A 27,354-nucleotide genomic window follows, 5' to 3' on the forward strand; every position below is an offset into this window, starting at 1 on the left:
GGAGGGGGAGGGAGGTAGGTCTGTAAAATATAGGAGTTCATCTGAAGAAGAAATCAGTCATCAATGGGTGTAACCAAACCGAGAGGCTTAACTTCTCAAAAACAAGGTGTTGAAGAAGTCTTTATTGGGGAGCTCGAGATGGCTCAGTGGTTAGAGCACTGACTGCTCCTCCAGAGGTCCTGAGTTCAAATCCCAGCAACCACATGATGGCTCACAACCATCTGTAATGGGATCCGATGCCCTCTTCTGGTGTGTCTGAAGAAAAGTATAGTAAAAGTACATAAGTAAAATAAATCTTTTTTTAAGGTATTTATTGGAAAAACACAGTGAAAGAGTAAAAAAAAAAATCAGGAAAAAGAGGGACGTTATTCATTTAGTTTGCGAAGGCCAAACTGCCTGTGCCAGGCACTTTGTGGGAAAGCCCTGGGTCACATGGTTTAGGCTGACAGTTTGACTGGTTTTATCTGCTGGTCCAAGGAAGTGTCCCCAAAGGTCCTGAGTGTTAAGGGCATTGTCCTCATGCCACGGTGCTCCAGAGAGGTGATGGAATCTCTTTCAAAAACATTTTTTAAGGTTTTATTTTACGAGTATGTACCTGAGTGTAGCTACACCTGTGGAGGAACCCACGGAGGTCAGAAGGGGACATCAGATGCCCTGGGACTACCGGAGTCACACGCAACTGTGAGCCCTTATGCGCAGGCTTCTGTGCCAGAGCAGGGAGTGCCATCAACCTCCGAGCCAGCTCTGGATTTCCTTACCTTTACTCTGTTAAAATCATCTCAGCCTTCCTTGAGAGCGGGTTTCATGTAGCTCAGGCTAGCCTCTGCCTCGCTGTGCATCTGAGCGTGGCTCTACCATATTGAAGCATCCCCCCAGCATCCTGGAAGAATGGGTGTGCACCGACACCAACACCACTCAGTGTGTGCCTGTGGCACTCACAGGAACGCTTGTGGAGTCGGTTCTTTTTCCACCTTTGCATGGGTTCTGGGGACCAAACTTGGCTCGTCAAGGTTTCATGGCAAGCACCTCTGCCCATCTAGGCTGACCTCTAGAACGTGTTTCTATTGACTCATTTTTTAATTAATTAACTAATTGACTTTGGATCTCACGGTGTAGTCCCTGCTAGCCTGAACTCAATATATAGACCAGCCTGGTCTTGAATTCACAGAGATCCACCTGCCTCTGCCTCCTGAGGGCTTTGGAATTAAAGATGGGCATTACCACCCTAGCTAAGTTCCAAGGAATGTTTTTATTTTGTTTTGTTTTGTTTTTTTGGTTTGGTTTGGTTTTTGGAAACAGAGCTCTGTGTAGACCAGGCTAGCCTCAAATTCAGAGATCCACCTGACTCCCGAGGGCTGGGATGACTCAAGGAGTATATTTTTAAGGGCTGGGGAGATAACTTGTCTAGTACCCGTGAGGCTCTAGGCCCCAAAAGAAAGAAGAGAGACATGTACGTCAGAGTAAATAAATCCAAAGAGCTCCCAGCCACAGTTGAAGCCCTTCACCTCAATGGCGCTTTGAAATTGCTGTTAATGTACTCTACAGAGGATGGGGCTGGGGTGGGGGCCGTGAAAGTCGGTGGTAAAATAACATCTTTATTGCAGCATCTATAAGCAGAACTGAGCTTGCTTTGCAAGGACCATTTTGGGACACACACAGATGGGACAGGAGCCAGATGTAGGTGAAGCAAGCATGTCATAGCATGGAGGGGTGAACACCTCTGGGGAAACCCAAACACCCCCAGGTCTCTCGCTGCACCTCACTGCAGTGAGCCAGCCACCTCCGGCCAGGACAGTCCTTGAGGGAGGCTGCCGAGGGCGGTGACTCAGGGGACCATGTGCCACCACTTGAAGGTGAAGGGCTTCCTGCGCACGTTGGTACCACAGTGAACCTCTCCGTTGTACATGTGGTAGGCATAGAAGTCGTTGATGAAGGTGCAGTGCAGACCCAGCGGCTCCAGGTGGGAGCGCACCTTCTCCTCCAGGCAGCAGCGGCCGTCAATGATGGGCCCGAAGGGCTTGGGGATGCCCAGGTGTTTGCCTAGCACCAGCATGTTCACCTGCGGGAAGGTGGAGGCCCGGAAGGTGGGGGTCCAGATCAGAGGAAACAGCTGCTAGTGTAGGACCCACCGGTCTAGCGGATGAAGGCTGTTCCTTTTCCCTCTTTCATCTCTCTCCCTCTCTCCTTCCTCCCTCCTCTTCCCCTTTCTCTCTTCCCCTCATTCCTTCTCCCCTAACCCCTTCTTCCCCCACCCCTCCTCCCAGAGTTTGTGTGTGTCTTTCGGGGTGGGTGCACCCAGAGCCAAGCAAGGCCTCTTGTGTCCTCTGCTAGTCTACTGTGCATTCCTTTGAGGCCAGGTCTCTCCCCGAACTTGCTTTTCCCTGCTAGGCTAGAAACCTGCAAACCCCAGGCATTTTCTGTCTCTGTGCCCCCCAAGAGCAGGGATTTACAGGCATATGGGTGACACCCAGCTTGTTACAGGGGTGCTAGCATCCAAACTCTGGCCCTCAGGGTTTCACAGAAAGTGCTCTTAGCCACTAAGCTACCTGGACGGACCCCACCCTTGAGTTTTATGTTTACTCTAGTTGGCTGTGCTTTTCAGGGGTGGGGAGGTGTCTAAAGGAATCCAGGAGACACCAATAGATCCTCTAGACTGAGGCTTGGGGCAGTTGGAGGGCCACTCAATGTGAGTGCTAGGAATCGAACTGGGGTCTTTGAGAAGAACTAAGCTCTCTGACTGCTTAGCCATCTCTCCAGCCCACACATCTCTTTTTGGTGACTGGGTCTTGAGTAGCCCATGCTGACCTCAAATCTATGTAAGCCAAGGCTGACTCTAACCTCTAGATTCTCCTGCCTCCCTCTCTCCTGTGGTGGGTATACATTTACACTGTTTTTTTTTTTTTTTTCTAACAAGCTTTCTATGGGTGAAAGGCTGTTTTACACTCACTGAGAAGCCAGATTACAGTGTACCACGATCCCTGGGCCTCAGGGACTATGTTCAGAGAGAGACAGAGACAGCTTTCCTACTCAGTGGAGTCTTCTGCCATAGCTCAGCACATGGAGGAGATACCCCAAAAGCCAGATTGGAGCTGCTGCCTTGGAACCCCAAAGTTCTGGGGGCCCAGTTTGGAAACAATCTGTGCTGAGAACCATGGCTGGCTCCTTGCATCTAGGTAGTTCTCCACCCAGTATTTGGGCATTCTTTGGAGGAGGCTGGTAAAAAAGGCAGTGGGGGTGGGAAGACACAGGTGGCGGTCACAGCCAAGTAACAAAGTTCAACTCTGGCCCTGCCCTGGGTCCTGTTCCACGTGAGCTCCCTTCCTGGCAGTGAATGCCACCGCAGAACACTTTGTCTATGTCCTGGGTCTGCTGGTATGGGAGTCAAGAAGTAGCAGGGTAGAGCTGGTTTTGAAAACAGACCCTGGCTTTGCCATCTCTTGCCTGCTGTGTTTTTGTACTAGAGATCTAACTTCTCGGAGCCTGCCTCTGGAAAGCAAAGCCATGAGAGACGCCGCTCCTGACATTGTGTGAGGCTCAGAAGAGGCTCTGGGTGCTGAGAGAGAGAGGGCGATGTGAGCCTCCAAGGGTGTACGAAGAGCGACCTGGACCTGCCTAAGGGCCTGACTGTGCGCTGCAGTTTAGGAAACCATTTGAGTCAGAGTAAGTCAGGTGGTGGCTGTCACCTCCTTACCATATTTGGGAAGAAGGCCTCAGCCTTCGGGTTCCCTCTGGAGTTTCCCACAATCTTGAAGAGCTGCGGGATGTCGACGATGTCGCTCTCCGCCAGGCCCAGCTCCCGCTTCAGCACCTCACGGTTCCAGTCAATACAGCTCTGGTAGGGAGGCCAAGGGGGTGCATTAGGGGAGGAAACAGGTATGGAATAACAGGTACGAACTGGGCTCCCAAGGACCTCACACACTCCCCTCCTGCGCTCTGCCTGTGCCTGGGCTTCTGACCCTGGGCTGGTAGGCAGTGCACTGTGAACAGCCCCGAGAGCCCCCACCCCCACCCCACACATCTAATCACGGGCACGTAGCCAGGCACCCTCTGCAGCTTCTCCAGGACACCCAGGCTGAGTACCTCCACATAGGCATTCTGGTCTCTTAGTTTCTTGTTGGACAGGATATCATTGATTGTCTGCTTTTTCCCTGTCGTGGACACAGAGAGAAAAGATGGGCCCAACTCGAGAGGCGGGCTACCCTCCGGGGCTCCCATTTCTTTAATGGATATAGTCTTGTTTCAAGAGTCATTTGTTCCCGAGTGTCCCCATCTCCAAAGGGACCCTGTTTGTTTTGGAGAAGGGGTTTGAAAGACGTTGTCTTTAGTGGTAACACTTAGCATCCTTCAGCACCAGGGCTGGCACAGGGTCAAGCCAGTCAGAATGGCTAGGTGACCCCACTGACCCTCATACGACAGGGGAAGGAGACCATCGGACAGAAGAGCCTGAGGCTTCAAACAGGACAAACTCCAAAGTGGCAGAGAAGACAGCTGCTGCCTGAGCCAGGGTCCTGACAGAGTCAAGCAATTAGGTCATCAAACCCCATCCCAGCGCCAGCCCTTGGTCCAGCCACACTAGCTGTGGTGACCCCGGCACCAATGAGCAAGTCTGCTATGTCAGTGTCCCCGGGAGGTGACACTGGCCACCCGGAAAGAGGCTGTTCGTGTGGAGTAGCCTCGGGTCTGCTCAGGCCTGACATAGCCAGATTAGACCCCTCGCTCAGGAGTGGCTCAGAACGTAGAGAAATGAGCAGCTCCCTGGGGGTCTGCGTTTCCCCTCATCCCAACGCTTTAGCCCCTGGTCTCAGAGCCTATCTATTGGTATTTTTACTGTTTTAGATTTACTTCTATTTTATGTGTGATGGGGTTTTGCTTGCGTGGATGACAGTGATGGTCCTGATTCCTAGGAATTGGAGTTATAGGCAACATGAGCTGCCATGTGGGTGCTGGGAATCGAAGCAGCCGGTATTCTTAACCGCTGAGCCGTCTCTCCAGCCCCCATTCTTTTTTTATTTTATTTTCTAACATGTATTTTTATTTTTTTTAAATTTTATGTGCATTGGTGTTTTGCCTGTATGTGTGTCTGGGTGAGGGTGTCAGATCTTAAAGTTAGAGACAGTTGTGAGCCGTCATGTGGGAGCTGGGAAATGAACCTGGGTCCTCAAGAAGAACACACAGTGCTTTTAACCACTGAGTAATCTCTCCAGCCCCTGATGTGTGCCACACATGTGCCTGGTGACCGAGGAGGTCAGAGGAGGAGATAAGATGCCCGAGGAGGTCAGAAGAAGGCATCGGATCCCCTGGAACTGGAGTTACAGGTGGTTGAGAGTCACCATGTGGGTGCTGAGACCCAAACTCAGGTCTTCTGCAGGAATAACAAATGCTCTTAATAGCTGAGCCATCTCTACAGTTCCTATATTTACTTTTGAAACAGGTTCTCATGTAGCCCAGGCTGGCCTCAAATTAGTTATGTAGCCAAGGATGACCTTGAACTCCCGGTCCCCAACCTTCTGAATGCTGGGCTCATAGGTGTGCGTCACCATATCCATAGGGGGGCTAAGAATAGAACTCAGGGCACCGGTTCTACTGTTCGAGCTACATTCCCCAGCCCGGGATCCAGATCCTGTTAGGAGAGGAGGCTGGGGTGGGGGTGACCTCAGTGACAAAGCAATTCTCTGGCATGCGTGAGACCCCAAACTTCTATTCTCAGAAACACAGAGAAAAGTAAGCAAGCAGAGTGGGGGGGGGCAGGGAATGGGGTGCTGGTTTGCCTGCCTCTGTATAACACACTTAAACATATTTAGAGAAACTCTTGAGCCCCGAGAGCCCTTAGCCTCTGACCCTGGCCCTTGCCTATTGAACTTACTGAAAGCATTCTATTCCAGACTTCACTCATTCAGATCCTTCACAGCTGCCTCTGGCCCTTCTTAGTTGCCGGTCTACAATTTTTCTTATCTGTCACCTCACCCCGCCCCGCCCCCTCATCCCTCCCTCCCTCCCTCTCCACATCCCCCACCCACCTACTTCCCAAACTGCCTCTGACTCGGGGATTCCTAAAGTACCGTTAGTTAGCTCACAGGGAGTTTGGGGGGCCCAGCATCGAGCCTGGTGCCCCGCCCATAGTAGGTACGCGACTCTACAGGATTTCAGGGAGCAATGGAGCCGGTAGACGGGCAGAAGCTGCCCACACGGGACGCCAGCCACGGTCAACTTACTCTTGAGTCCTTCAAACAGTGCCGCCTCCCCGTGGCCCTGGCTCTGTAGCTCCTGGAACAGTTGGTAGCAAGCTCTGGGGCTGGATAGCAGCAGCCGAAAGCCCTGCTGGGAAACACTGGAGTCAGGGAGCTGCTTAGCCACCCACTACCCTTCGACCTTCCTACCCCCGCAGAGAGGGAGGGCTGGCTCCTAAACCCTGGCAGAAGGGTCACACACCTGCCTGTCCCGCGCTGGGACGAAGCTCAAGAACTCGTCCACGTGGCCCACAAAGAGCCAATCAGAGAAGAGCCTCACGGGAGCCTGCACCTGCTGGGCGCCCAGGAAGTCCTGCAGGATCTGGTGCATGTCCCGGCTCTTGTCGCTGCTCTCACAGGGATACAAAGTTATGACAGCCATCAGCAGCATCAAAAGGCACCGTGATGACTCCCAAGCGGCCTTGAGATCGGGTTTGTTGACCTCTCCTCATAGAAGGAGGGAGGGAAGTCACTGGACCCTCCTGTGAGATTCTAGCTCCTGCCTGCACCCCTAATGCTATATTGTCACATGCAAATGTCCTGAGAGCTGGGACATGTGTCTCAAACGGTGCTGGAACAGTGGTTCTTCACCTGTGGGGTCACAACCCCTTCGGAGTGACTCTTTCACAGGAGCTGCCTAAGACCATCAGAAAATACAGGTATTTACGTTGTTTCACAAGAGTAGCAAAACTATAAAGTAGCTACAAAAAAAAAAAAAAAACTTTACGGTTGGGGGTCATCACAAATGAGGAACTGTATTAAAGGGTCGCAGTATTAGGAAGGTTGAGAACCACCATGCTAGCTTGTAACTGTGTGGGAGAAGGTTGACTGAAGGGGGGGAGCATCTATGCTGGGGTGACACTTCGTGATGCTTCACGGTCACCCACCCACCTGTAAGTAACCCTCACCCATGCTCAGTGTAAGCCCAGTCCACTCCTGAGCGGGACCTTGAGGAGAACAGAAATTTATTTCCACTGCCTTGAGAAAAGTTCCGGTAATGGGCGTGGCCGTGGGAGGTGTCTGGGGACAGTGGCCTGGCGGAGGTATTTAGGCTCCTCCCACCTAGGGAAGGGAGCATGGAGCCTGGGCTGCTGCTAACATGGTGGGAAACTGAGGCATGGCCATTGAGGTCACCAGTGACACTGATAAGTGTCAAACCGCAGAAAGTGTTGCCCGCTGACTCAGCCGAGATGCCATGTGATGGAGAAGCCACAGAGCTGGTCAGGTAGGTGACCCCTTATCTATTGTGTGGCCTCAGGAGCATCTGAGCTCCCCTAAGCCTCATCTTCTCCATGAACCTTTCTTACACCAGTCAGCTTTTCCTCTTCCTCTCTCTTCCTCTTCTTCCTCCTTTCCCTTTCCTCCTTCTCCTTTGTCCCAGCCCCCCCCGGCCTTCATTCCTGAATCAGGACATTTGCTCATGGTCTTTCCTATGCCAGGACACCCTGTCCCTGAACACCACTTCTGTGTTCTCTTTTTTTAAAAAAAGATTTATTTACTTTATGTATATGAGTACACTGTAGCTGTCTTTAGACACACCAGAAGAGGACATCTGATCCCATCACAGATGGTTGTGAGCCACCATTGTGGTTGCTGGGAATTGAACTTAGGACCTCTGGAAGAGCAGTCAGTGCTCTCAACCACTGAGCTATCTTTCCAGCCCCTCTCTTTTATTTGATTGCCTTTTCTTGTCTGTCACACTCACTGCTCTACCCCCAGCTTCTGGCACATAGTAGGTGCTCAATAAACAGTCGTTAACAGAAGGCAAGTAAGTGGGCAGAGGTAGGCTCTGGAGGTCCCTTACCCTCAGTGGATTCGGTATTTGGTGACCTCCCAGGTTTGGAGAACACAGGGGAGGCCTTATTGTGGCCTTTGTCACTGTCCCCTACCCCAGCACATGGGTCCTGGCCACCCCCATGTTCTCCTTACCTGGAGTAACCACTGCTCCCGATGAGAATCCTGCCCAGTGGGTATTCCTTCCCTCTGACAGTGACTGGGGGACTCACCTCCAGGTTCCCAAAGGCATCCAGCCCACTGACCTCTGCTCTATAGAGCCCTCGGGTCACATAGCCAAAATTTGGACCCTAAGATGGGAGAAGGATACAATGAGAGAAAAGGTTGTCCCCGGGTGGAAATGGTGGTCGCACATGCGGTGGTCAAGGGAGGGAGTTCTATGGGTACCAGAGAGAGGAGCCTTATGACTCGGCAGTGTGGAAGAGATGTTGGATTGAGTCGGTGCCCCTTGAAAGAGATGGGGACTTGTTGGGTTCCACCAACAAGCACGTGTCACCTGCTCAGAAAACTCCTGCACAGAACAGCAGACGCTCAAAGCATTCTTTCTGCTCTCTGTAGAGGCTGGGAATGGGAGATGAGTGGAGACAGGGTCCCTTCAGCCAGTTTGAGGAGGGACAGGAATCCAAGCCACCCCTGTGGCCAGCACTGCGTTCACACCATATCGCCGTCCTGACCCTGGCCCAGAATGAGCTTTACAGATGCTTTGTGTCCTGCCGGTCCTCACCAGCGTGCCAGGCACCCCCGTGTGAGCTTTGTGGATGCTCTGGCAAATCTCTACCAGACAGCGGCTTAACATCATGCTGGTCTGTCCTCCTGTTCCAGAGGCCTCCAGTCACTTGTCACAGAATGTCACCTGTCAGAGTGTGGCCTTAGGTCCAGCACGGAGGCCCCAGAGGAAGCATCTCAAGAGAAAATACCTTGCGCTGGATGCCACTACCTGCTGCCTTGGACAGCCTTCCCACCATGGTCCTTTAGCTGTGGGGGAAGGGCAGGCCCACCTGTGCCTCCTTCACTTCCTGGTGTCAGCGGCTGGCCGGGTGGCCTTGCTACTCCATGGAATCCCGTCTGTGAACTGAGTCCACCACCCATGTCACACCTCCGGTCACCTCTCCTCCCCCAGACATTGGACACATGACACCAGACAGATGTCGGCACCCACCTGTCTTCCCACTTGTCCTGCTCCGAGAGCTGTTGAGTCCTCATCAACCCACGGCCTTGAGGCCACCTCTACCTCGCCTCCCTCACGATCCCTCATGGCTAGAAAATCCTGCTGGCCTGGTCTTATAGGGCCACCCAGAGCCTGGCCACAAGCAGCCACTGCCCCCTCATCCAACCTGTTCTCTTCCCACTCTGGCTGGCCCCTGGACCTAATCTCTTTATAACATCAGACAGGGAATACCCTCCCTGACTTAAGACTTACTAGTCTAAACTGCTGGCCAGGAGCTCAGTGACTTTGCTGTCTACAGCATTGGGTTAACTTTTAACAAAAAATATTTTAATTTTACTTCTTTTAAGTTATTAATTTTTTAATTTACGGGGCTGACAAGGTCAGCAGTAAAGAGCACTGGCTGCTCTTCTGGAGGTCCTGAGTTCAGTTCCCAGCAACCACATGGTGGCTCACAACCATCTATAATGAGATCTGATGCTCTCTTGTGGTGTGTCTGAAGACGGCTGCAGTGTAGTCATATATATAAAATAAATAAAAATAAAATAAATTTTATAAAAATTAAAGGAGAGAGAGAGAAGCCCAGGTGTGGTGGCACACATCTTTACTCCCAGCACTCAGAAGACAGAGATAGCTGGATTTCTTTGAGTTCCAGGCCAGCCAGGGCTACACAGCAAGAAGCAAGTCTATAAAGAAAAAAAGAAAAGGGAAAAGAAAATGAAGCAAGAAAGAGAAGTGGTGGAGACTCCCTTCTCCAGTCCTCTATTTCCGTTTTCCTCTAAGACAAGTTTTTCTACACAACCCAGAATGGCCTCAGATCCTGCCCCCCCAGGACTGAGCGTTTGGATGCTCTGTGCAGCACCTGTGACAGCACCTGTGACAGCACCTGTCCAGCACCTGTGACAGCACCTGTCCAGCACCTGGGACAAGACCATCTGGAGAGAAACAGCTGAGAAAATACCTCCATCAGAGTGGCCTGTGAGCAAGTCTGGGGGGCATTTTCTTGATTAACAATTGCCCACTGTAGGCAATGCTAGCCCTTGACTGGTGGTGGTCCTAGATCCTCTGGAAGGCAGGTGAACCAAGCCGTGGTGAGCAAGCCAGTAAGTAGCACTCCTCCATGGCCTCTACATCAACTCCTGCCTCGACCTCCCTCACTGATAGATTGTGGCGCGGAAGTCTAAGCCAAGTAAACCCCGTCTTCCCCAACGTGCTTTTGGTCAGAATGTTTTATCAGCAACAGAGAAGCAAACTGAACATTGATGCGAGCCTCTGACAGCCTCAGGAGAGACCCGGCCAGGAAGGACATTGATGTTGAGACCGGAAGGCTGAAAGTCAGCTAGCGCCAGAACGGGGAGACGCATTCCTGGTGGAGGGAATGGCATATGGTACATGCCTAGATCCTGGGGTCAGAGAGCAATGGGGAAATTTGAAGTCACTCTGGGGACAGTTTCCCTGTCACTCTGGTACTTCCCACAGGCTACGGTCTTCCTTAGATGGCAGAGAGGCAGCCTGGGAGGCTTGAAGTTGTCCCTCTTGGGCCTCAGTTTCTACTTCTGTGAAATGGACCCACTGATCGTGTCTCTATCAAAGGTTGTCACGGGGAATGAGTCAGAGCCCGTGGAGAAGCCAGTGGTGGCTCAGTAAACTATTACTTTTATTTATGATGATGATGACGGTGACCAGAGCTGAGTTGGCATCCATCGGCCAGGCCAGTCCAGTGTGACTCACCAAGATGTCGCTTCAAGGTCCCTAACGTGTTGACTGTGACTGATAAAGTCTGGCTGATCCTGAATCCCCCACCACAGCCCCAGTGCAGTCTCCAGAGGACAAACCATGCCCAAGAGGTGGAACTCCTGCCTTGTGGCAAGAGCACTCTTAGGTAGCCCAGGATGTCCCTCACAAGATTATCTCAAAGACCATCTGAGCTCACGCTGGGGTGAGGCTCTGAGAAACCAGATCTTACCAGAGCGATAGCTGAGGTAATCAGCACCACGCCTTGGGTCCCACTGGAGCAGGAACTCAGCTTTGAGGACCAGGCTGCTTGGGGGTAAGGGGTAGCCTAGGGTTGAGAAAGGGGGGGGCTTCAGGGCCAGGGGCACTGGGTGGCTGGGTGTTTGCCAGGCCTACAGGGTTCCTACCATGACTCGTTTGACAGGGAAATCCTTCAGGCCTCTGTCCCTCGGGGAGTCAAAGACCACAGGCAGCGTCTTGTGGGGGGCCTGGATGTAGCCAATCTCCATTTCATCCTGGAGGGACAGAGAGGCCGCAGCTTGTGCCACGGTCTTGGCACCCAATGCCTGATGTGGTGCGAACCCACCTGTCTAGCTCCTGCCACCAAGAACAAATTCATAACACCCGAGCCCAGAGAACGGCCCCAAGGATGCAGGCAGACCTGTGTCTGGCACAGTCGGCTGGGAAAATGAATAGGACAGAGGCCCTGACGCTGTGGGGGACCCAGGTGTGTGGCTGGCAGGTAGTGATTGAGCTAGAAGACAGAGAACATCCAGTGTTGGGGTGACTACAGGTGCTGGGGGGGATGTTGGGGAACCCAGAGTGCTCCCAGTGTTATACCTGGATAGGCAGAGGCTTCCCTGGGAAGGCTGTCTACTGAGTCCAGGTGGGAGAAGCCTCCCGGGTCTCACAGGAGCAGACAGGTGACCCACCCAGCCCTGTAGGTGGGTGCCTGGGTTTTCAGAAATGAATCTAGTGAGGACCTTGGCCCTCCAGCAGTCATGCGGGGTAGGCGTGGGGATACAGTCACTGTGACAATTACAGAATGGAACCCCTGGGTATTTCCTGCTGAAAGAGCAGCTTCTCAGGGACCAGCCTATATCACAGAGGCGGGATGGCCAGGGCAACTTGGCAGGGAGAGGGACAGGGTCCCACTGGAGAGATGGCATACACGGAGGGGCAGCCTTCATGCTGGCTGTGGAGCAGAACTGGGTCATGGGTGAGGAGAAGGAAGACAGCTAAGAGGGCGTGGGTAAAGGCTCGAGATGAGAGCCGGGGGACGGGTACGGAGACCTGGGCTCAGTCTACAGTGATGAATTCTCAGCTTGAGCCCCCTTCCTCCCAGTCCATCCCAGGAAGGCTCTCCTCAAAGCCGTGCTCCAGGAGCCTAAGGCCTGTGTCTGTCCCTGGCCTCAGGCCGATGGGACCCTGTACCTGCATCCACTGGTCATCCATATTCTCCTCTTCTGCGCACACAGTCAGCCTGCACTTGGCTTTCTTGGTCAGAGCGGCCAGTGACTTTAGGAAGTCTTCATTGTCAGGAAGCCTGCGAAGATTAGGCCTCGTCATCACAGAGGACTAATGACGTTAACAGACTGTCCCTCAGGCTGGAGAGGTGTCTCAGTGGTTAGTAACTGTTCTTCCAGAGGTCCTGAGTTTGATTCCCAGCAACCAAATGGTGGCTCACAGCCATCTGTAATGGGATCTGGTACCCACTACTGATATGTCTGGTGACAGCAAACAAAATCCTCACATAAAGTAAATACATCTTTTAAAAACAACAAAATCTGTCCCTCTCTCCGGGCTCCTGAGCCAATTGTGGCTTCCAGGGGCTGAGGGCAGGAAGTATGTTTTCCCATTCCCAGAAAATGCAACACCCAGAATTCAGGGCTCCCCTAATGCACTCAGACACCCCTGCCCCAGAGCTTCACCTGCACACGTATACCTCCTGGGGGGGCTGGGTGTTGGGGGTCATGATCCAGGGAGCCACACGGAATGTCACACTGTCTTGGAACACCAGGGTCTCGGGGAGCTCCTGGAGGGGAGAGATGAGAAGAGTTGTCATGGCAGCCGGGGTGCAATGCCTGCCTCCCCTCTCCCTCCCACCTTAGGCTGAGGCAGACCGGGTTAGATTTGTCCAGCAGGGAGATGGTGAGGGGAATGAGCCCCTTGAAGTCGGAGTCAGGGAAAGCAAGGCCTTCCACGTAGAAGTGTGTGCTGTGCTGGCCGCCCGGCAGCTCGAGGCGATGTGAGAATTGCTGGGGTCCCAGGACCACCTTGTACCTGGACGGCAGTTTGCCCCCTAGACAGAGGTGAAGTATGCTTAGGCCTAGCGTGCCGCGTGGCTCTGGTTTCCTCTCCTCAGTACTGAGGTGCCTTCCCAGAGCCCCAGGAGGAAAACTTCAAAGCTCCTGTTAGGCCCTCACGTCCCTGATGAGAGGGGCCGGGAAGAGCAATGGCAGGCGCCGCACCATTCCAAACTCTGCACAGCTCTTTTATTCATCCACTGACTGGTACATTCATTTGTCCCCAAGCACACCGCACTGTCTCTTGGGGGGACGAGGGAGGAGCAAAGGCCATTATCTGTAACAGACACTAATTAAAGTAATGACAGAGGGTTTCCTGTGGGTAACAAGGCCTAGATGGGGGAAACAGAATGACAGTCGTCAATTTATCATATAAATCAGTGTCATATGTATTTAATGTGTTGTACATTGCATGTGCATTATGTAATATAGATATTACATGTACATGTAATATATCACAAGTATAAAATATCATGTGGTTCCTTTAGTCTAAGGCTGGAAGGAAGTGGGGACAAACTGAGCCTTGGAAAGCTGTCCACTGTGCTTGGAGAGCATCTCACGCCCCTCCCCTCAGGCAGCCATGCCCCAGTTTAAACCTTGCACACCTCGAAGTGGCTTCTCTGCTCCCCCCACCCAAGCACACAGACCTTTGCACCTTCCTCAGAGTGCAGCCTCCTCTGACCAACCTTCCCCTCCCTGTCCCCCGCCAAGCTCTCCACCCCACACTGCTGTCCCTAATTATTCACCTGACCCTTCCTATCCCACCATCATGAAAGTGAATGGGGCAAAGACTTGGTTCACGGCCATGTGCCCTATGCCCAGGACTGAGGTTGGCACTGCCCGGATGGGAGGCACTGCAGAGCTGCCAGAGTGTGAGAGGCAGAGTTCCCAACATGTGGGGGCACGGCACATAGTGGGGGTATGGCACATAATAGGGAGGGGGAGAAATGAAGGGGAAAAGAGGGAGCTAAAGATGGAGAGTGTGAGAAAGAAAAAAAGAGGAAGGGAAAAAAGATTAGGAGAGGAAGGAAGGAACCCAAGGAGAGGAGAAAGAGGAAAAAAAGAGTGGGGCTGGAGAGATGGCTCAGTGGTTAAGACCTCTTCCAGAGGTCCTGAATTCAAATCCCAGCAACCACATGGTGGCTCACAACCATCTGTAATGGGATCTGATGCCCTCTTCTGGTGTGTCTGAAGACAGCGACAGTATACTCTTTAAAGAAAAACAGAATAAGGGGGTGGAGAGGGAGAGGGAAGGAAAGAGGGAGGTGGAGAGAAAAGAGGGGGAAGGGAACTAGTGGGTGGTGACTGGAAGAAGTCACTCCCTTGTTCACAACTGGACAAGCTCAAGTCACCTCCCCTGGAAGGCAGAGGACCGAGGCACGTGTCCGCCTCAGCCTGGTGCTCAGAACTAAGCATGCCATAGCTCTTGGGAACTCCTTGCCAAAGGGGAGCAGGACAGGGCTGTGCCCCATCTGGTGGGGGCAGGAAAGGAACGTGGCGTCACAGTGGCAGGGATGCCAGGGAAGGCCAGGTCGACTCACGTGTGTCCCGGAAGACTCTCACTTTGTTCATCTTGGCCTTGGGCACCTGCAGCACCAGCTGATACTTGGTGAAGAACTCCTTGGGAGTCTTCGTGCTTAGGGTCATTGGAGACATGTCTTGCAGGTCTGAAACAGGAAGCCTGTAGTCATGATGGTCTCCAGGGCCCTTCTCTCTCCAGGTTCCTCCTGATGGAGCCCCGACTTCCCCACACCCTGCCACAAAGGAGCCTGGCTTTCCTTTCTCATTTTAAAATGGCTACTTGTCGCTTATTTTTTCCAAATGTTTATTACATTTACTTATTCTGTAATAAATTCTGCACTGGAGATTGACTCTGGAGTCTTAGTTGTGTAAGGTGAGAGCTTAGCCCTACCCCCGCCGCTCAGCCCCGCCCCCACATGCAGCCCCGCCCCCGCCGCTCAGCCCCGCCCCCACCACGCAGCCCTAGCCCACACTTATTTATCCTGTGTAGAGGTTGAGCACATGATATATGTGTAGGTCAGAGGACAATTTGTAGCAACCAGTTGCAGCCGGTTCTCTTCTGCTACCATGCTGGACCAGAGATCGAACTCAGGATGTCAGGCTTGGTAGCACACTCCCCCACCCACTAAGCCATCTCGCCAGCCCTTGGCTCTGTTCTCTTCAGGATATCTATAAACGTTTATCTGGGTACGTCTTCGAAACGGTGAATTAAGGATTGAAACTCAGAACAACACGGCCCTAGGTCCATTTGGTTTCTTGCTGTGACCTCCAAACTCAAATTCTGGAGCACAGAGAGCACCCGGAACAGCGGTGGACACGGCAGTGTCAGCACCAGGGTGATGGGGGAACGCCAGTGGCCACTGCTGATGGCTGGACCCCAGTGAAGGAGGCAAGGGTGTGGGCTCAACCTGGATCTGGGTGAGCTTGGGGAGCTCAATCAGTTCTTACTGCCTCAGTTTCTCTATCAGTAAGCGGGGGCGGAGAGAGCCGAAGGGTGGAGAGATGAAATGACAAATCTTCAACTATTGTCTGGAGCCTCCGGAGTGCCCGCAGGTCACAATGAGTTTGGGATGTTGCAGCCAGCGGCACACATTAGACACAGAGTCATTTCTACAGAGTTCCATGACTCCGGGCAAGCCCCGGCCCTGACCCCCCAGCAGCAGACCCTTAGCATCCCTCCAGGGAAGGTCACCCCTCCATCCCTGGATGAGTATCCACGAAACACCGCTGCCCCCACCACAGTCCTCGATTCTCTCAAACCCACCGAGGTGTCAGGCTTCCTGGGCCTCAGATACTGAACCTTGCACCTGAGTAGTTGTGGGACTCACACGAGTGTGTGCTCAACTTCTCTGTGCCTCGGCTTCCCCATCCTTTAGGCGCATGGGTCTTGCTTGATATTTAGGGACTAGCACCCCTTTTTATTTGATATGGGCCCTGTGTCTGAGCCAAGCACAGACAAGTGGGCCGGGTAGGGCCAGAATGGAAATCTTGGGGTTCCAGGAGCCCACACGGGTCTCTTCTGGCTGATGTGTGACTTTGTTTGGTCACTTGCTCTCTTGGGACATGTTTTCCGTTCTTCCTCTGTAACATGGATGTGCTAACAAAAACATACTTTCACTAAACTGAACTCAGGGTTTGTTGAGAAACGAAGCCCGTCTCCCCGGCGCTGGCCAAGGTCTTTACCTTTGTTGTCCAAGACCTTGTCATCCTCGAAGTCCATTTTGGAGGCATTGGGGTTCTCTTTGTCACAGTTCACCAACAGGATGGCGCCATGGCCGCCTGGGCCCCAGGTCCAGGTGCTCTGGGAACATCAGGAGGGTAAAAGACACTGGGAAACCCTCAGATCCCATCAGCCCTTGGGAGACAATCCACTGGTTTGCTCACACCTCCTGCTTTGTCTGGCCCAAAGAGTGAACTTTCAATGGCTCCAAATATAACCAAATCTGTCCCAAATGCAGACTGTGTGTATTTGTAAAAGACAGCATCTACTCTACCCAAGGCTAGCTCAACCTCTACTTCTCCTGTCCCACCACCGAGAGCCGAGATACAGGCCTGTCCTACCACATCCTGTGTGGTGCGGGTCACCGAACCTAAGACGTCAAACATGCTAGGCACACACTCCGCCAACGAAGCTACCCTCCCCCCAGCCTCAAGTCATCTTTTTGTTTTATTTTTGACAAAGAGGGAGTCAGGTATGTAAGAACGTCAAGATTCTAATCCACACAGCTCCTTCCCCATGTGCGAGTCTTAATTCCAGGCACCCTCTGCCCAATGATGGCAAACGCTGGCCCGCCCTTAGAGATCCAGTATTATAGGACAGATTTTATGATATCAGGGGAATTCAACGCTAGGCAAGCTTTTTGTCTTTCGTTTTGTTTTAGAGACAGGGTTTCTCTGTGCAGCCCTGGCTGTCCTTGAACTCGCTCTATAGACCAGGCTGGCCTTGAACTCAGAGATCCACCTGCCCTCCCAGTGCTGGGCATAAAGGTGTGCACCACTATGCCCAGCCTGTTCCCCTACAGCTGATGTGTCCCATAAAGAGGCCAATCACTGGAAGCCACAAGCAGAAAATCATGTGGCCGGTTCTGAAGTTGCAGGGGCACTCTGGAGTTCACCCACAGATCCTAGGTTGATAGTGTGAAGGTCCCTTTGTGAACCCCGACCAACCATGTTTCTGCAACACACACACCCTGCCATGCCCCATTTCTTTCTCCCTCCGCCCTTGTCTCTTGTCCCTTCTCCATCATCACCGACACCTGTACACAGTTCCATGGGAAACTCATCCACCAGTCACTAAGGTCTGGGGAGTATTTCTGAGCCACAGCTGAGAACCATTTATGTAAAACTTTTTTCTATTACTTGGGTGACCCTAGAGATTACAGCTGAAGCTAACTAACTCCATCTCCCCCCCCCCCCCTTATTTATGTGAGCACACTGTCTCTATCTTCAGACACACCAGAAGAGGGCATCAGAACCCATTACAGATGGCTGTGAGCCACCATGTGGTTGCTGGGATTTGAACTCCGAACCTGTGGAAGAGCAGTCAGTGCTCTTAACCACTGAGCTACCTCGTCAGCCCCTAACACCATTTCTGAACCTATGGTTGATTATAAATATGATCTTGTAAAAGAGATGGAGTTTACATAAGCCCAAAGGTCAAGCTCCTACGCCTGGCAGGCTAGGGGTGTGGGGAGGGGTTGGGGGGACCTGTCCATCAGGGCCAGTCTGGTAGAGGTTGTTTCTTACAAGTTCACAGAGACACTGGAGAGGTGTCGCTGCTCAGATCATCGCCACAAGGGGGCGCCACAGGAGAGCACGGTGGCCCTGTATTGACTGACATTTGAGCCTCACCTGATCCTTCCCAGCCGGGGCTGGCTTCACTTTCCCAGTTCTGGTGACATCTGCGCTCAGGGAGAGTTCTGAAATCCGAGAGAGAGGAGATCTGGTGAGGGTGAGGCTGCAGGATTCCCAGAGTGGCCCTGAGGGACAGGTCTCCCCCAAGCATGTTTCCTGGTTTGTTCCCAAGAAACCAGAGGACAAGTCAGAGGGCAGAGCCAGGACTTCCAAACACTGTGCCCTTTGGAGTTTGTGACTGTGATGCCAAAACAGTTCCAGCCACCCCAGTGAAGCCTCCATATGCCCTTCCAGGTCACTCAGTTTTGTAATCTGTGAAATGGGATCATGGGGACAAGTTCACTGGGTTCTTGTAAGGATTAAATATAGTGTCTTGGCACAGGGTCTGCGAGTGAGCCTCACTTAATTTAAATGTATACTCATGAGTGAAATTCATCAATGAAACGAAACCTGGAGGTTTCACAAACTATATGCACATTCAGTACGCACTTAAATGAAAAGACCATGCCATTCAGGTTCAGGTCTCATTAATTTAATTTTTAAAATCTTAGATAAAAGTTCTCACTATCTTGTCCAGGCTAGCCTCAAGCTCGTAAACTCCCTGATCCTAAGAATGATTTTTTAAGTGATTTTTTTTCAATGTACATTGGTGTTTGCCTGCTCATATGTCGGTGTGAGGGTGTCGGATCCCCTGAATCAGGAGTTACAGACAGTTATGAATTGTCAGGTGGGTGCTGGGAATTGAACCCAGATCCTCTGGAAGAGCAGTCAGTGTTCTTAACCACAGAGCCATCTCTCCAGCCCCTAAGAATGGATTTAAAAAAAACATAATTTTCACGTTTAATTTTGTGTGTATGTGGTGAGGGGTAATGGTGTGGTTGCCGTTGGGGGTTAGAAGAGGGTGTTGGATCCTCTGTTGGGGTTAGAGGTGGTTGTGAACTACCCGATGTGGGTGCTGGGAGCCAGGCCCTGTTGGAGCAGTACATGCTCTTGACCACTGAGCCATCTTTCCATCAACACTAATAGGTTCTATTTAAAGATAAATAATAAATAAATACAAGTATATGTGCATGCGTGCATGGGTTATTAATATGATAAAACAAAATATAGATAATTGGACTTGAGAACACAGAACTATCTACTACAAAAAGCAGTGCGTGTGTGTGTGTGTGTGTGTGTATCTGTGTGTGTTTGTATGTGTGTATGCGTGTATGTGTATGTGAGTGTATGTATGTATTTGTGTGTGTATGTGTGTATATGTGTATGTGTGTGTATATATGTGTATATGTGTATATATATGTGTGTGTATGTGTGCATGTGTGTGTTTGTATGTGTATATATGTATATTTGTATGTGTGTAGATGTGTTTTTATATGTGTATGTGTGTGTCTGTGTGTGTTTGTATGTGTGTATGTGTGTGTGCGTGTATGTATATGTGAGTGTATGTATGTGTTTGTGTGTATGTGTGTTTGTATATGTGTATGTGTGTGTATATGTGTGTATATGTGTATATATGTATGTGTATGTGTGCATGTGTGTGTTTGTATGTGTATATATGTATGTTTGTATGTATGTAGATGTGTTTGTATATGTGTATGTGTGTGTATATGTGTGTATGTATGTGTGTATATGTATGTGTGTATGTGTGTATGTATGTGTGTATGTATGTGTATGCATGTGTGTGTATGTATGTATGTGTATGCATGTGTGTGTATGTATGTGTATGCATGTATGTGTGTATGCATGTGTGTGTGTATGTGTGTGTATGTAAGTGTGCATGTATGTGTGTGTGTAAAGCATTTATAAGGTATAGAGAGCTGTGTGTAGAGTCCACATACCCACTTCCCACTGAAGAGCAGTTCTTACACTGTGATGTGAGTCTTCACATACACATACTGAGTAGCTGTCAGAGTTCCGTGTAGCTGGAAAGTCACTGTAGCTGAGGGTGAATTTGGGCCTCTGACCCTTAATCCTCTGCCTCTCAAGGGCTGGGAGGACAGATGTGTGTCAGCACACCTGGCTATGCAGTACTGGGAACGGAACCCGGAGCTTCATGCTACCTAGGGAAGTTCTCTCCCCTCACCCTCGGCCTGTCACCTGTGGTTCTTTATGTAACTCTCTGGGGAGGGATTTGTGAAACACCAGATATATGGATAACTAGAAATGATCATTTGTCTTCGATTACTCAAAAGTAAGATCTAGTCATGTGTCATGGGAGGAGCCTTACTGAGGTCTGAGGGGATGTATTGTGTGGGGGGAGAAGGAAGTTCTAGTTCCTCCTTCTCTTCCTCCCTCCTCTTCTCTTTTTTCTTCCTTTCTGAGACAGGATCTCACTATTTTGCCCTGGCTGGCCTTGAACTCATGGAGACCTGCCTGCCTGTGCCTCCGGGTGCTGGGATTAAAGCTATGCACCATTGGCAGCTCTTCGGTACCCTGGTCATCACTTACCCACCCCAGTGAGGTAGAGCAGGGCTTGGGTTGGTGAGATCTGGGGTCCATAATAGGAAATCCGAACCTGTAAGACAACAGCAAACCACTTCTGATTTCTCTTAGTCATTCAACAAACAAGTTTGAGCTCTGCTGGGTGTCCACTCAACCCAGCTCAACTCAGCTAACTATGAAGTTATAGAAAAGGGTCCCAAGAGAGCTCAGAAATGGAGAGACCTACCCAGCCTAAGAAAAGGGATGATGGAAAATTCCATGAGGGGGTGTTTGTTGGCTAGTTTTATATCACCTTGACACAAACCAGAGTCATCTGAAAGGAGGGAACTTCAATTGGGAAAATGTCTCCTTAAAATCCGACTATAGGGCATTTTCATAATTAATGATTGATGGGGAGGGCCCAGCCCGTGGTGGGCGGAGCCAGCCCACTGTGGGAGGGCCCAGCTCATTGTGGGCGGGGCCACCACTGAGAACGTGGTCTTGAGTTCTGTAAGAAAGCAGGCTGAGCAAGCCAGGAGGAGCAAGCCAGTAGGAAGCATCCTTCCATGGCTTCTGCATCAGCTCCTGCCTTCAGGTCCCCACCCTGTGTGAGTTCCTGTCCTGACTTCCTTCTATGATGAGCAGCAATGTGGAAGTGTAAGTCAAACAGACCTTTTCCTCCACAACTTGCTTTTGGTCATGGTGGTTCATCACAGCAACAGTAACCCTAACAAAGTGTATCTTGAGACATTCTTAGAAGGGGGACAGGGGCTCGGCAGCTGGAAATGGGGTACAGGAGGCATTAGAGGTAAAGAAAGAGCAGGTGGTGGCCATGGAACTGGACTTCAGGCTGTCTCTCAGGGACCCAGGAGTAGGCCCTCAGCTGTGGAGCACAAGCTCTCTCTGTGCAGCCTACAGACCAGGAGGCTGGGGAAGGGAGTGCGGGGAAGTGGGGTGCACCTCGGGGATGGAGGACGTAAAACTGGGCTCATCTCAGTCCCTCTGCCCAGCAAAAATCAAAATAAACAAATGAAAACCCAGAGAGGAGTGTCTGACTGACTCAGGTGCTGGGGTTGAGAGGCACTGGGAGCGAGAAGCTTGAGTGACATGAGCTGGGGACACCAAAAGCAACCAAAGAGCTACAAGGAAAGGAGCCTGTGGTGACATGCTGAGGGGACACATTAGAGAGCCTGAGGGGACACAGTGAGGAGAGTCTGAAGGGACACACTGAGGAGTCTGAGGGGACACACTGAGGAGTCTGAGGGGACACGTTGAGGAGAGCCTGAGGGGACATTCTGAGGAGAGTCTGAGGGGACACACTGAGGAGAGTCTGAGGGGACACGCTGAGGAGAGTCTGAGGGGACACGCTGAGGAGCAAAGTATTGGGGGCTCACACTGAGAAGCCCGTGAGGGGACAGAATGAAGGAACACACTCAGGGTTCATACTAAGAAATGCTTGAGGGGACATGCTGAAGGGCCATACTGAGGCTCCACACTGAAGGGCCACATTAGGGAGCCCCCGAGGGAACACTGAGGTGCTGTGTCCTGTAGATAGAGGTTATCTGGGGGAGAGAAGGGGGCAAATGACAGTATCATGATCTCTCTGGGCCATTCCCTTCAGGGTTGCCTGCCTTCGGGCTGCTCCCTGGGTGCAGGCTCCTTGCTTTGTACCAGACAGTGACATCTTTGCATGGGTCTTTTCTTTGGCTTCCTGTCCCCTCCAGAAAAAGGCCCCTCGCTTTGTGTGGTGGCACAAGTCTTATCCTAACACTGGAGAAGCTGAGGCAGGAGGATTGGGAGTTTGAGCCGAGGCTAGACTGATTAGCAAGACCCTGTCTGAAAACACAGGAAAAGTGAAGCAAAAGGGAGAGGAAAAAGGGGCAGAGGGAAGACAAGATGGGCCCCACACTGAAGCCTCTGAGTTGCTCTCTCACCCCTCAGCCCTCCCTCTGTCTTTGTCCTACAGGGTTCCCTTAGTGCCCTGTGTCTTGCCACTGTCATCTAGGTGAGCCTGGAGCCACCTGGGTCTTCTAGTTCTCTCCAAGGCTGGCCCTGTTTCCATTCTTCAACTTGCTTCTTCTTTCGGGAAATATTCCCTGACTGCACCTGCCAGACACCCTAGCCACCTCTGTGTTCTCAGGGTGGTGACAGCATTTGTCCCCCAGGAAAGAGCAACTGGGCTTGCCCTTCCAGGGAGCATGGTGTCTGTGGGAACCCCAGAGGATCTTGTGGAGACTACCTACAAGGGTTCCATCCTCACTCCTGGAACTCGCGAAAGAGACACAGGGAACAAAGTCTCTTAAGGGTAAGTTAAGGGTGACCCTGGAATTCAGTCCAGTGGTGTGTGTCCTTACAAGAGAAGCACATGGTGGGGGAGGAGCAGAGTGACCAGAGCAGAGGGACAGCACAGGTTAGGCAATACTGACTACCACATGACAGGAATTAGGAGAGACGGAGAGCCACCCTTGAGGGTCACCACAGAGGGAACCCACCGGCTCACACCTCTCTCTTCTAGATCTGTGAGGTGTGGCCATGTGCTGAAATGGCCAATGGAAGCTAACACCGGGACACAGAAGGCGCTCCCAGTGGGTCCCTGCTTGTGGCCTTCAGAGACCTCACAGCCATAGGTACCTATTTGTCTACTTGTATGTTACCTGATGTCCCCAAGGACTGTAGCCTTCCACCCCAGTGCCTTCTGGTGTCTGCATGAGATGGTATTTACTAAACAGTTCTATATGGATGAACTTGATCGAGACTCAGACCTTCAGCCTCGCACCAGACGTCAGGCTCCACCCCCACCCTGCCATCAGGCCCCACCCCCACCCTGCCATCAGGCTCCACCACACCACACCAAGCTCCACCCACCTATTAGACTCCGCCTCCACCCCAGCTATCAGGCTCCACCCCACCTAGCAGGCCCCGCCCCCCAGTCATCAGGCCCCACCCCCACCCAGCAGGCCCCGCCCCTGCCCCACCATCACACTCACCTTCTGGTCATCTGTCCTACTGCTGGCTGCTTTCACCTGTAGAGTCACCTCCAGCTTGGGGTCCAGAGGCCATTTGGAGGCCCCCGTGGTACTCTTCTTGGTTGGAGGACCGTGGGCGACATCTACGATGACTCCTGGGGAGGCTGTGATGCCGAAGGACGTGCAGCCCTTAGGAGCAGAGCTGCGGGGTGACAGAGGCGAGCTGAGGCACCCGTGATGAGAGGGTCCCTGTGTGTGTGTGTGTGTGTGTGTGTGTGTGAGAGAGAGAGAGAGAGAGAGAGAGAGAGAGAGAGAGAGAATCTCTATGTAGCCAGGGCTGACTTGGAACTCACACTGTAGACCAGGCTGGCCTGGCTTGGATTTCACAGAGATCTGCCTCCCAAGTGCTGGGATTAAAGGCGTGCACCACCACCAGCCAGAGGAACAGCAGATCTTCGTGAGGCCCGTCCTCATACAAAACAACTGGGTCAGGGCGAGATACACTTTAAAATGCAACAGGAGCTGGTTTGGGTGGTGGTGGCGCACACCTTTAATCACGGCACTCCAGAGGCAGAGGCAGGTGGATCTCTGAGTTCGAGGCCAGCCTGGTCTTACGGAGGGAATTCTGAGTCCTTGTCCAGGGATGGGTTTGGCAAGAAGGTCTACCTGGGCTGAGGCCAGGGTCTCCAGGGAATTTAGGTTTCAGTTTCTGGGAATCTGACCCCAGCCCCTCTTGGAGAGACTGAAGTTATCAGTCCGGAAGTTACCATGCGCTCAATCGGCGACGCCCTCTTCGTGCGCCACGCTCCCTTTGCGCAATATAACTCCGCTGGCTTCCTGCTGACCTCGTCCTATTCCGTGACGGCTTTCCGCTGACTCTGCCCTTTCCCCGTCAACTGTCCCGAAGATGCCATACTTCTTAATAAAGCATTAGCCACTAGCTTAGGTGTGATCTCATGCCTAAGCTTCACTATCTTTGTTTTCTCATCTCCTGTCCTTCCCCTTGGGACCCTGTCACTCAAGAACAAACAACCTGCTGGCCCTGGTAGGAGGGAATTGCTGAGTGAGCGTAGCAGAAAAACTGTCTCCAAGGACAAGGACATACCACTCTCTCGCTCTCTCTCTGGAATGTATGTATGTATGTATGTATATAGTATCTGCCCCCAAATATTTGCTGTAGCCAAGGTTCAGTCCTTGACGCAGGGGCAGCAGCCTCAGCCTGCCCGGAAACTGGGGAAGAATCGTTTCCAAGGGTTACTCCTCAGATCTGCTACTGCAGACTTGGGGTTGGAGCCCAGAGGTCTGAGCTTCCTCATGTCTCCGGAGTGCTCCGAGCACCCTCAGGCTTGAGAACCACACCCAGGAAGCTACTGACCAGACTGTCGAGTTACCCAACTGAGAGGAAACTGAGGGACCAGGAACCCAGACTCAGCAAGGCACAGATGAAGCCAGTGGCTGAGAAAGCTTATATATATTTTTTATTTTATTGTGATGACTTTTTTATGAGGCAAGTGGAATCGTTTCATTTCAAAGTCAACAGAACCTGCTGGACAAAGCAAAGAGCCCGGGTTTCTCTCTCTAGAGACTTTGAGATGAAGAAGCTGAGAGGTGGGGGAAGGGAGGAGTTGCAGGCTTGGGTCATCCGCAGTGGGGGCTGTGGAGGAGTGACAGAGACAGTCACAGAGAGGCCAGTGGAGGAGGAAGGTGCCAAGGCAGGCGAGGAGGAGCCTGATTTCTGGAACATTCTCTGTCCTTCCCCTTTTCCCCACACCCATCTTTTGACTCCACAGCACAGATCAGAGCGAAGCGAAAAGGGAAGAGAGGGACTTTCCTGGAGGATTATGGGAAAAGGTTGGGGATGGTTTGAAGCCTGCCCTGGGGAAACAGCAAGAGAATGAACAGACAAGGGATTTTGTTTTTGAGTATATTCCCCACCCCCAATTTTCTGCAAAGAGATTCCAAGGTGACTGAGGGCCAAATTTCTTTCACTCACTCAACAATACAGAGACGCCACTACGCATGAGCTCACTGAGCATGCGTGTGCGCATGCGCAGACACAGAGTACTAGTTGCTTAACTCCTAACATTCACTTACCCCCAACACAGGCTGGGGGTCCCATTGTGGACACCTTCTAAGGTACCCCCAGCTCATTTCAAGCCTCAGGTGGTCTCTGATTTGTCCTCTGAACACAAGTGTTACCTGGTCCCCATGTTTGTGGGGCCAGGCCGGGGTCCCCTGACTCACTGGGCCACAGAGGTTGGCAGCCCTGGTGTAAGGGCTTGTTCAGATAGCACTGCCTGGGAGGGGCTGCGCCCTTGCAATCCCAGTGCTGGGGAGGCAAAGACAGGTGGAACTCATGCCTAGAGAAGGGCAGAATTCTTCCAATGCCTCACCCAAGTGGCACAAACCCCACCCCTCAACCCAGGACACCCCTCCCATTCTTGTACTCTGGGCATGCCCCTGTATTGGCTCTTCTTGGGGGACAGACAAACATCCACATTTTCATCAACACCCCTGTCTGATCAAATGGCTCTGCTCTGATTTCCCCATTTGAAAACCGCAACCAGGATCAGCAAGGTGGTTCAGTGGACAAAGGCGATTGCTGTTAAGCCTGCTGACCCGAATTCCGGTCCCAGAGTTCACTAGGCGAGTGGAGAGCCGCTGCCCACAGGCTGGGCTCTGATCTGAGTTTGTCCTGGCTTCCACAGGCTCCCACACAAACCCTGCATCTACAGACATGTTACACCCCTGCAGACACATATGAAAAAAACCTCTGTGACTTAGATCTAAGGAGAGAGCTAGCTTAGGATCCTGGCAAGGACCTTGGGCTAACGCTGGGCTATCTCTGGCCCCTGTCATCTCCTTGGCACCCACCCCAGACCAGCTTGTCCTCCTGGAGTAGGGAGCCTCTGATGACACCAGGCTTTCTTTTCCCTGTGTCTTCAGCCTCTCACCGGTGGCCTTGGGACCACCCAGACCCCGAGTGTTTTCCTGCTGCTGAGGTCAGACAGCCACTGACCCACTGACCCTGGGCATCTCCCAGAGGCTTTTATGGACATCACTTGGGCTACAATGCCCAGCTCTGTGGGGGAAGCTGCTGCAATTCTCACATGAAAGACTGCATCAGACTCCACCCACGAGGCTTCCTCCACTGTCCTGTGTGACCCAGAACAGGGCAAAGGTCTCAGTGCTCTGTAAGTACTCGGCTTATATTTGTAGAATGGCCAAGGAAATAGAAGAATGAAGAAACGAGCTGTTGGGGATCTGCCCAGTACAGTGCAGGGTACCTAACGAACAGCACCAGAGTACTTAACAAACAGCACCACAGAGTACTTAACAAACAGCACCACAGAATACTTAACAAACAGCACCACAGAATACTTAACAAACAGCACCATGGAGTATTTAACAAACAGCACCACAGAATACTTAACGAACAGCACCATGGAGTATTTAACAAACAGCACCACAGAGTGCTCAACAAACATATTTGGAGTTGCCACACTTAACCCTTCAAGTCATTTTATGAGGTAAGGAAACTGAAGCTCAAGCCCCTCCCCAATGTCACCATTTCTCCCTTGCTAGGCAGCCCTGTAATTCCTCACGTCCAGGGCCAGGCGGTATTTCTACTTCACAGAGAACTAACTGGTGTGATAGGTCCACAGGCTTATCTCTCTAGCAGATCTCTTGCCCAGAATCTGAGCCGAGCCAGCGGTGCCCAGCCTCTGCCTGTCCCACCCTGCCCCCCACAGGCCCAGGATTTGCCCCTCTCACCCACGGACATCCAGCGGGGTCGCCGTGCCCACCACGCACACGGCATGGGTGGGCTGCTCAGGGGCCACATGGATCACCGCGCCCTGGGCCAT

At 52.0% G+C, this 27,354-nt stretch overlaps 1 protein-coding gene across 1 annotated transcript; it reads right to left on the reverse strand.

Moving 5' to 3' along the window:
- Positions 1 to 1,788: 1,788 nt before the first annotated feature.
- On the reverse strand, positions 1,789 to 27,354 carry PADI4 (peptidyl arginine deiminase 4; the record flags this gene model as incomplete). The annotated part of the gene is made up of 16 exons (XM_080922120.1): positions 1,789 to 2,059; positions 3,692 to 3,832; positions 4,081 to 4,148; positions 6,213 to 6,315; positions 6,430 to 6,574; positions 8,157 to 8,311; positions 11,328 to 11,435; positions 12,355 to 12,466; positions 12,852 to 12,955; positions 13,044 to 13,222; positions 14,768 to 14,893; positions 16,431 to 16,548; positions 18,099 to 18,166; positions 20,550 to 20,616; positions 23,510 to 23,690; positions 27,263 to 27,354. The coding sequence occupies 16 exons, from the start codon at positions 27,352 to 27,354 to the stop codon at positions 1,826 to 1,828; spliced, it is 2,001 nt and encodes a 666-aa protein (XP_080778246.1). The 3' UTR covers positions 1,789 to 1,825.

Source organism: Micromys minutus (genome assembly GCF_963924665.1).
Source record: "Micromys minutus genome assembly, chromosome: 9".
Lineage (NCBI taxonomy): Eukaryota > Metazoa > Chordata > Mammalia > Rodentia > Muridae > Micromys > Micromys minutus.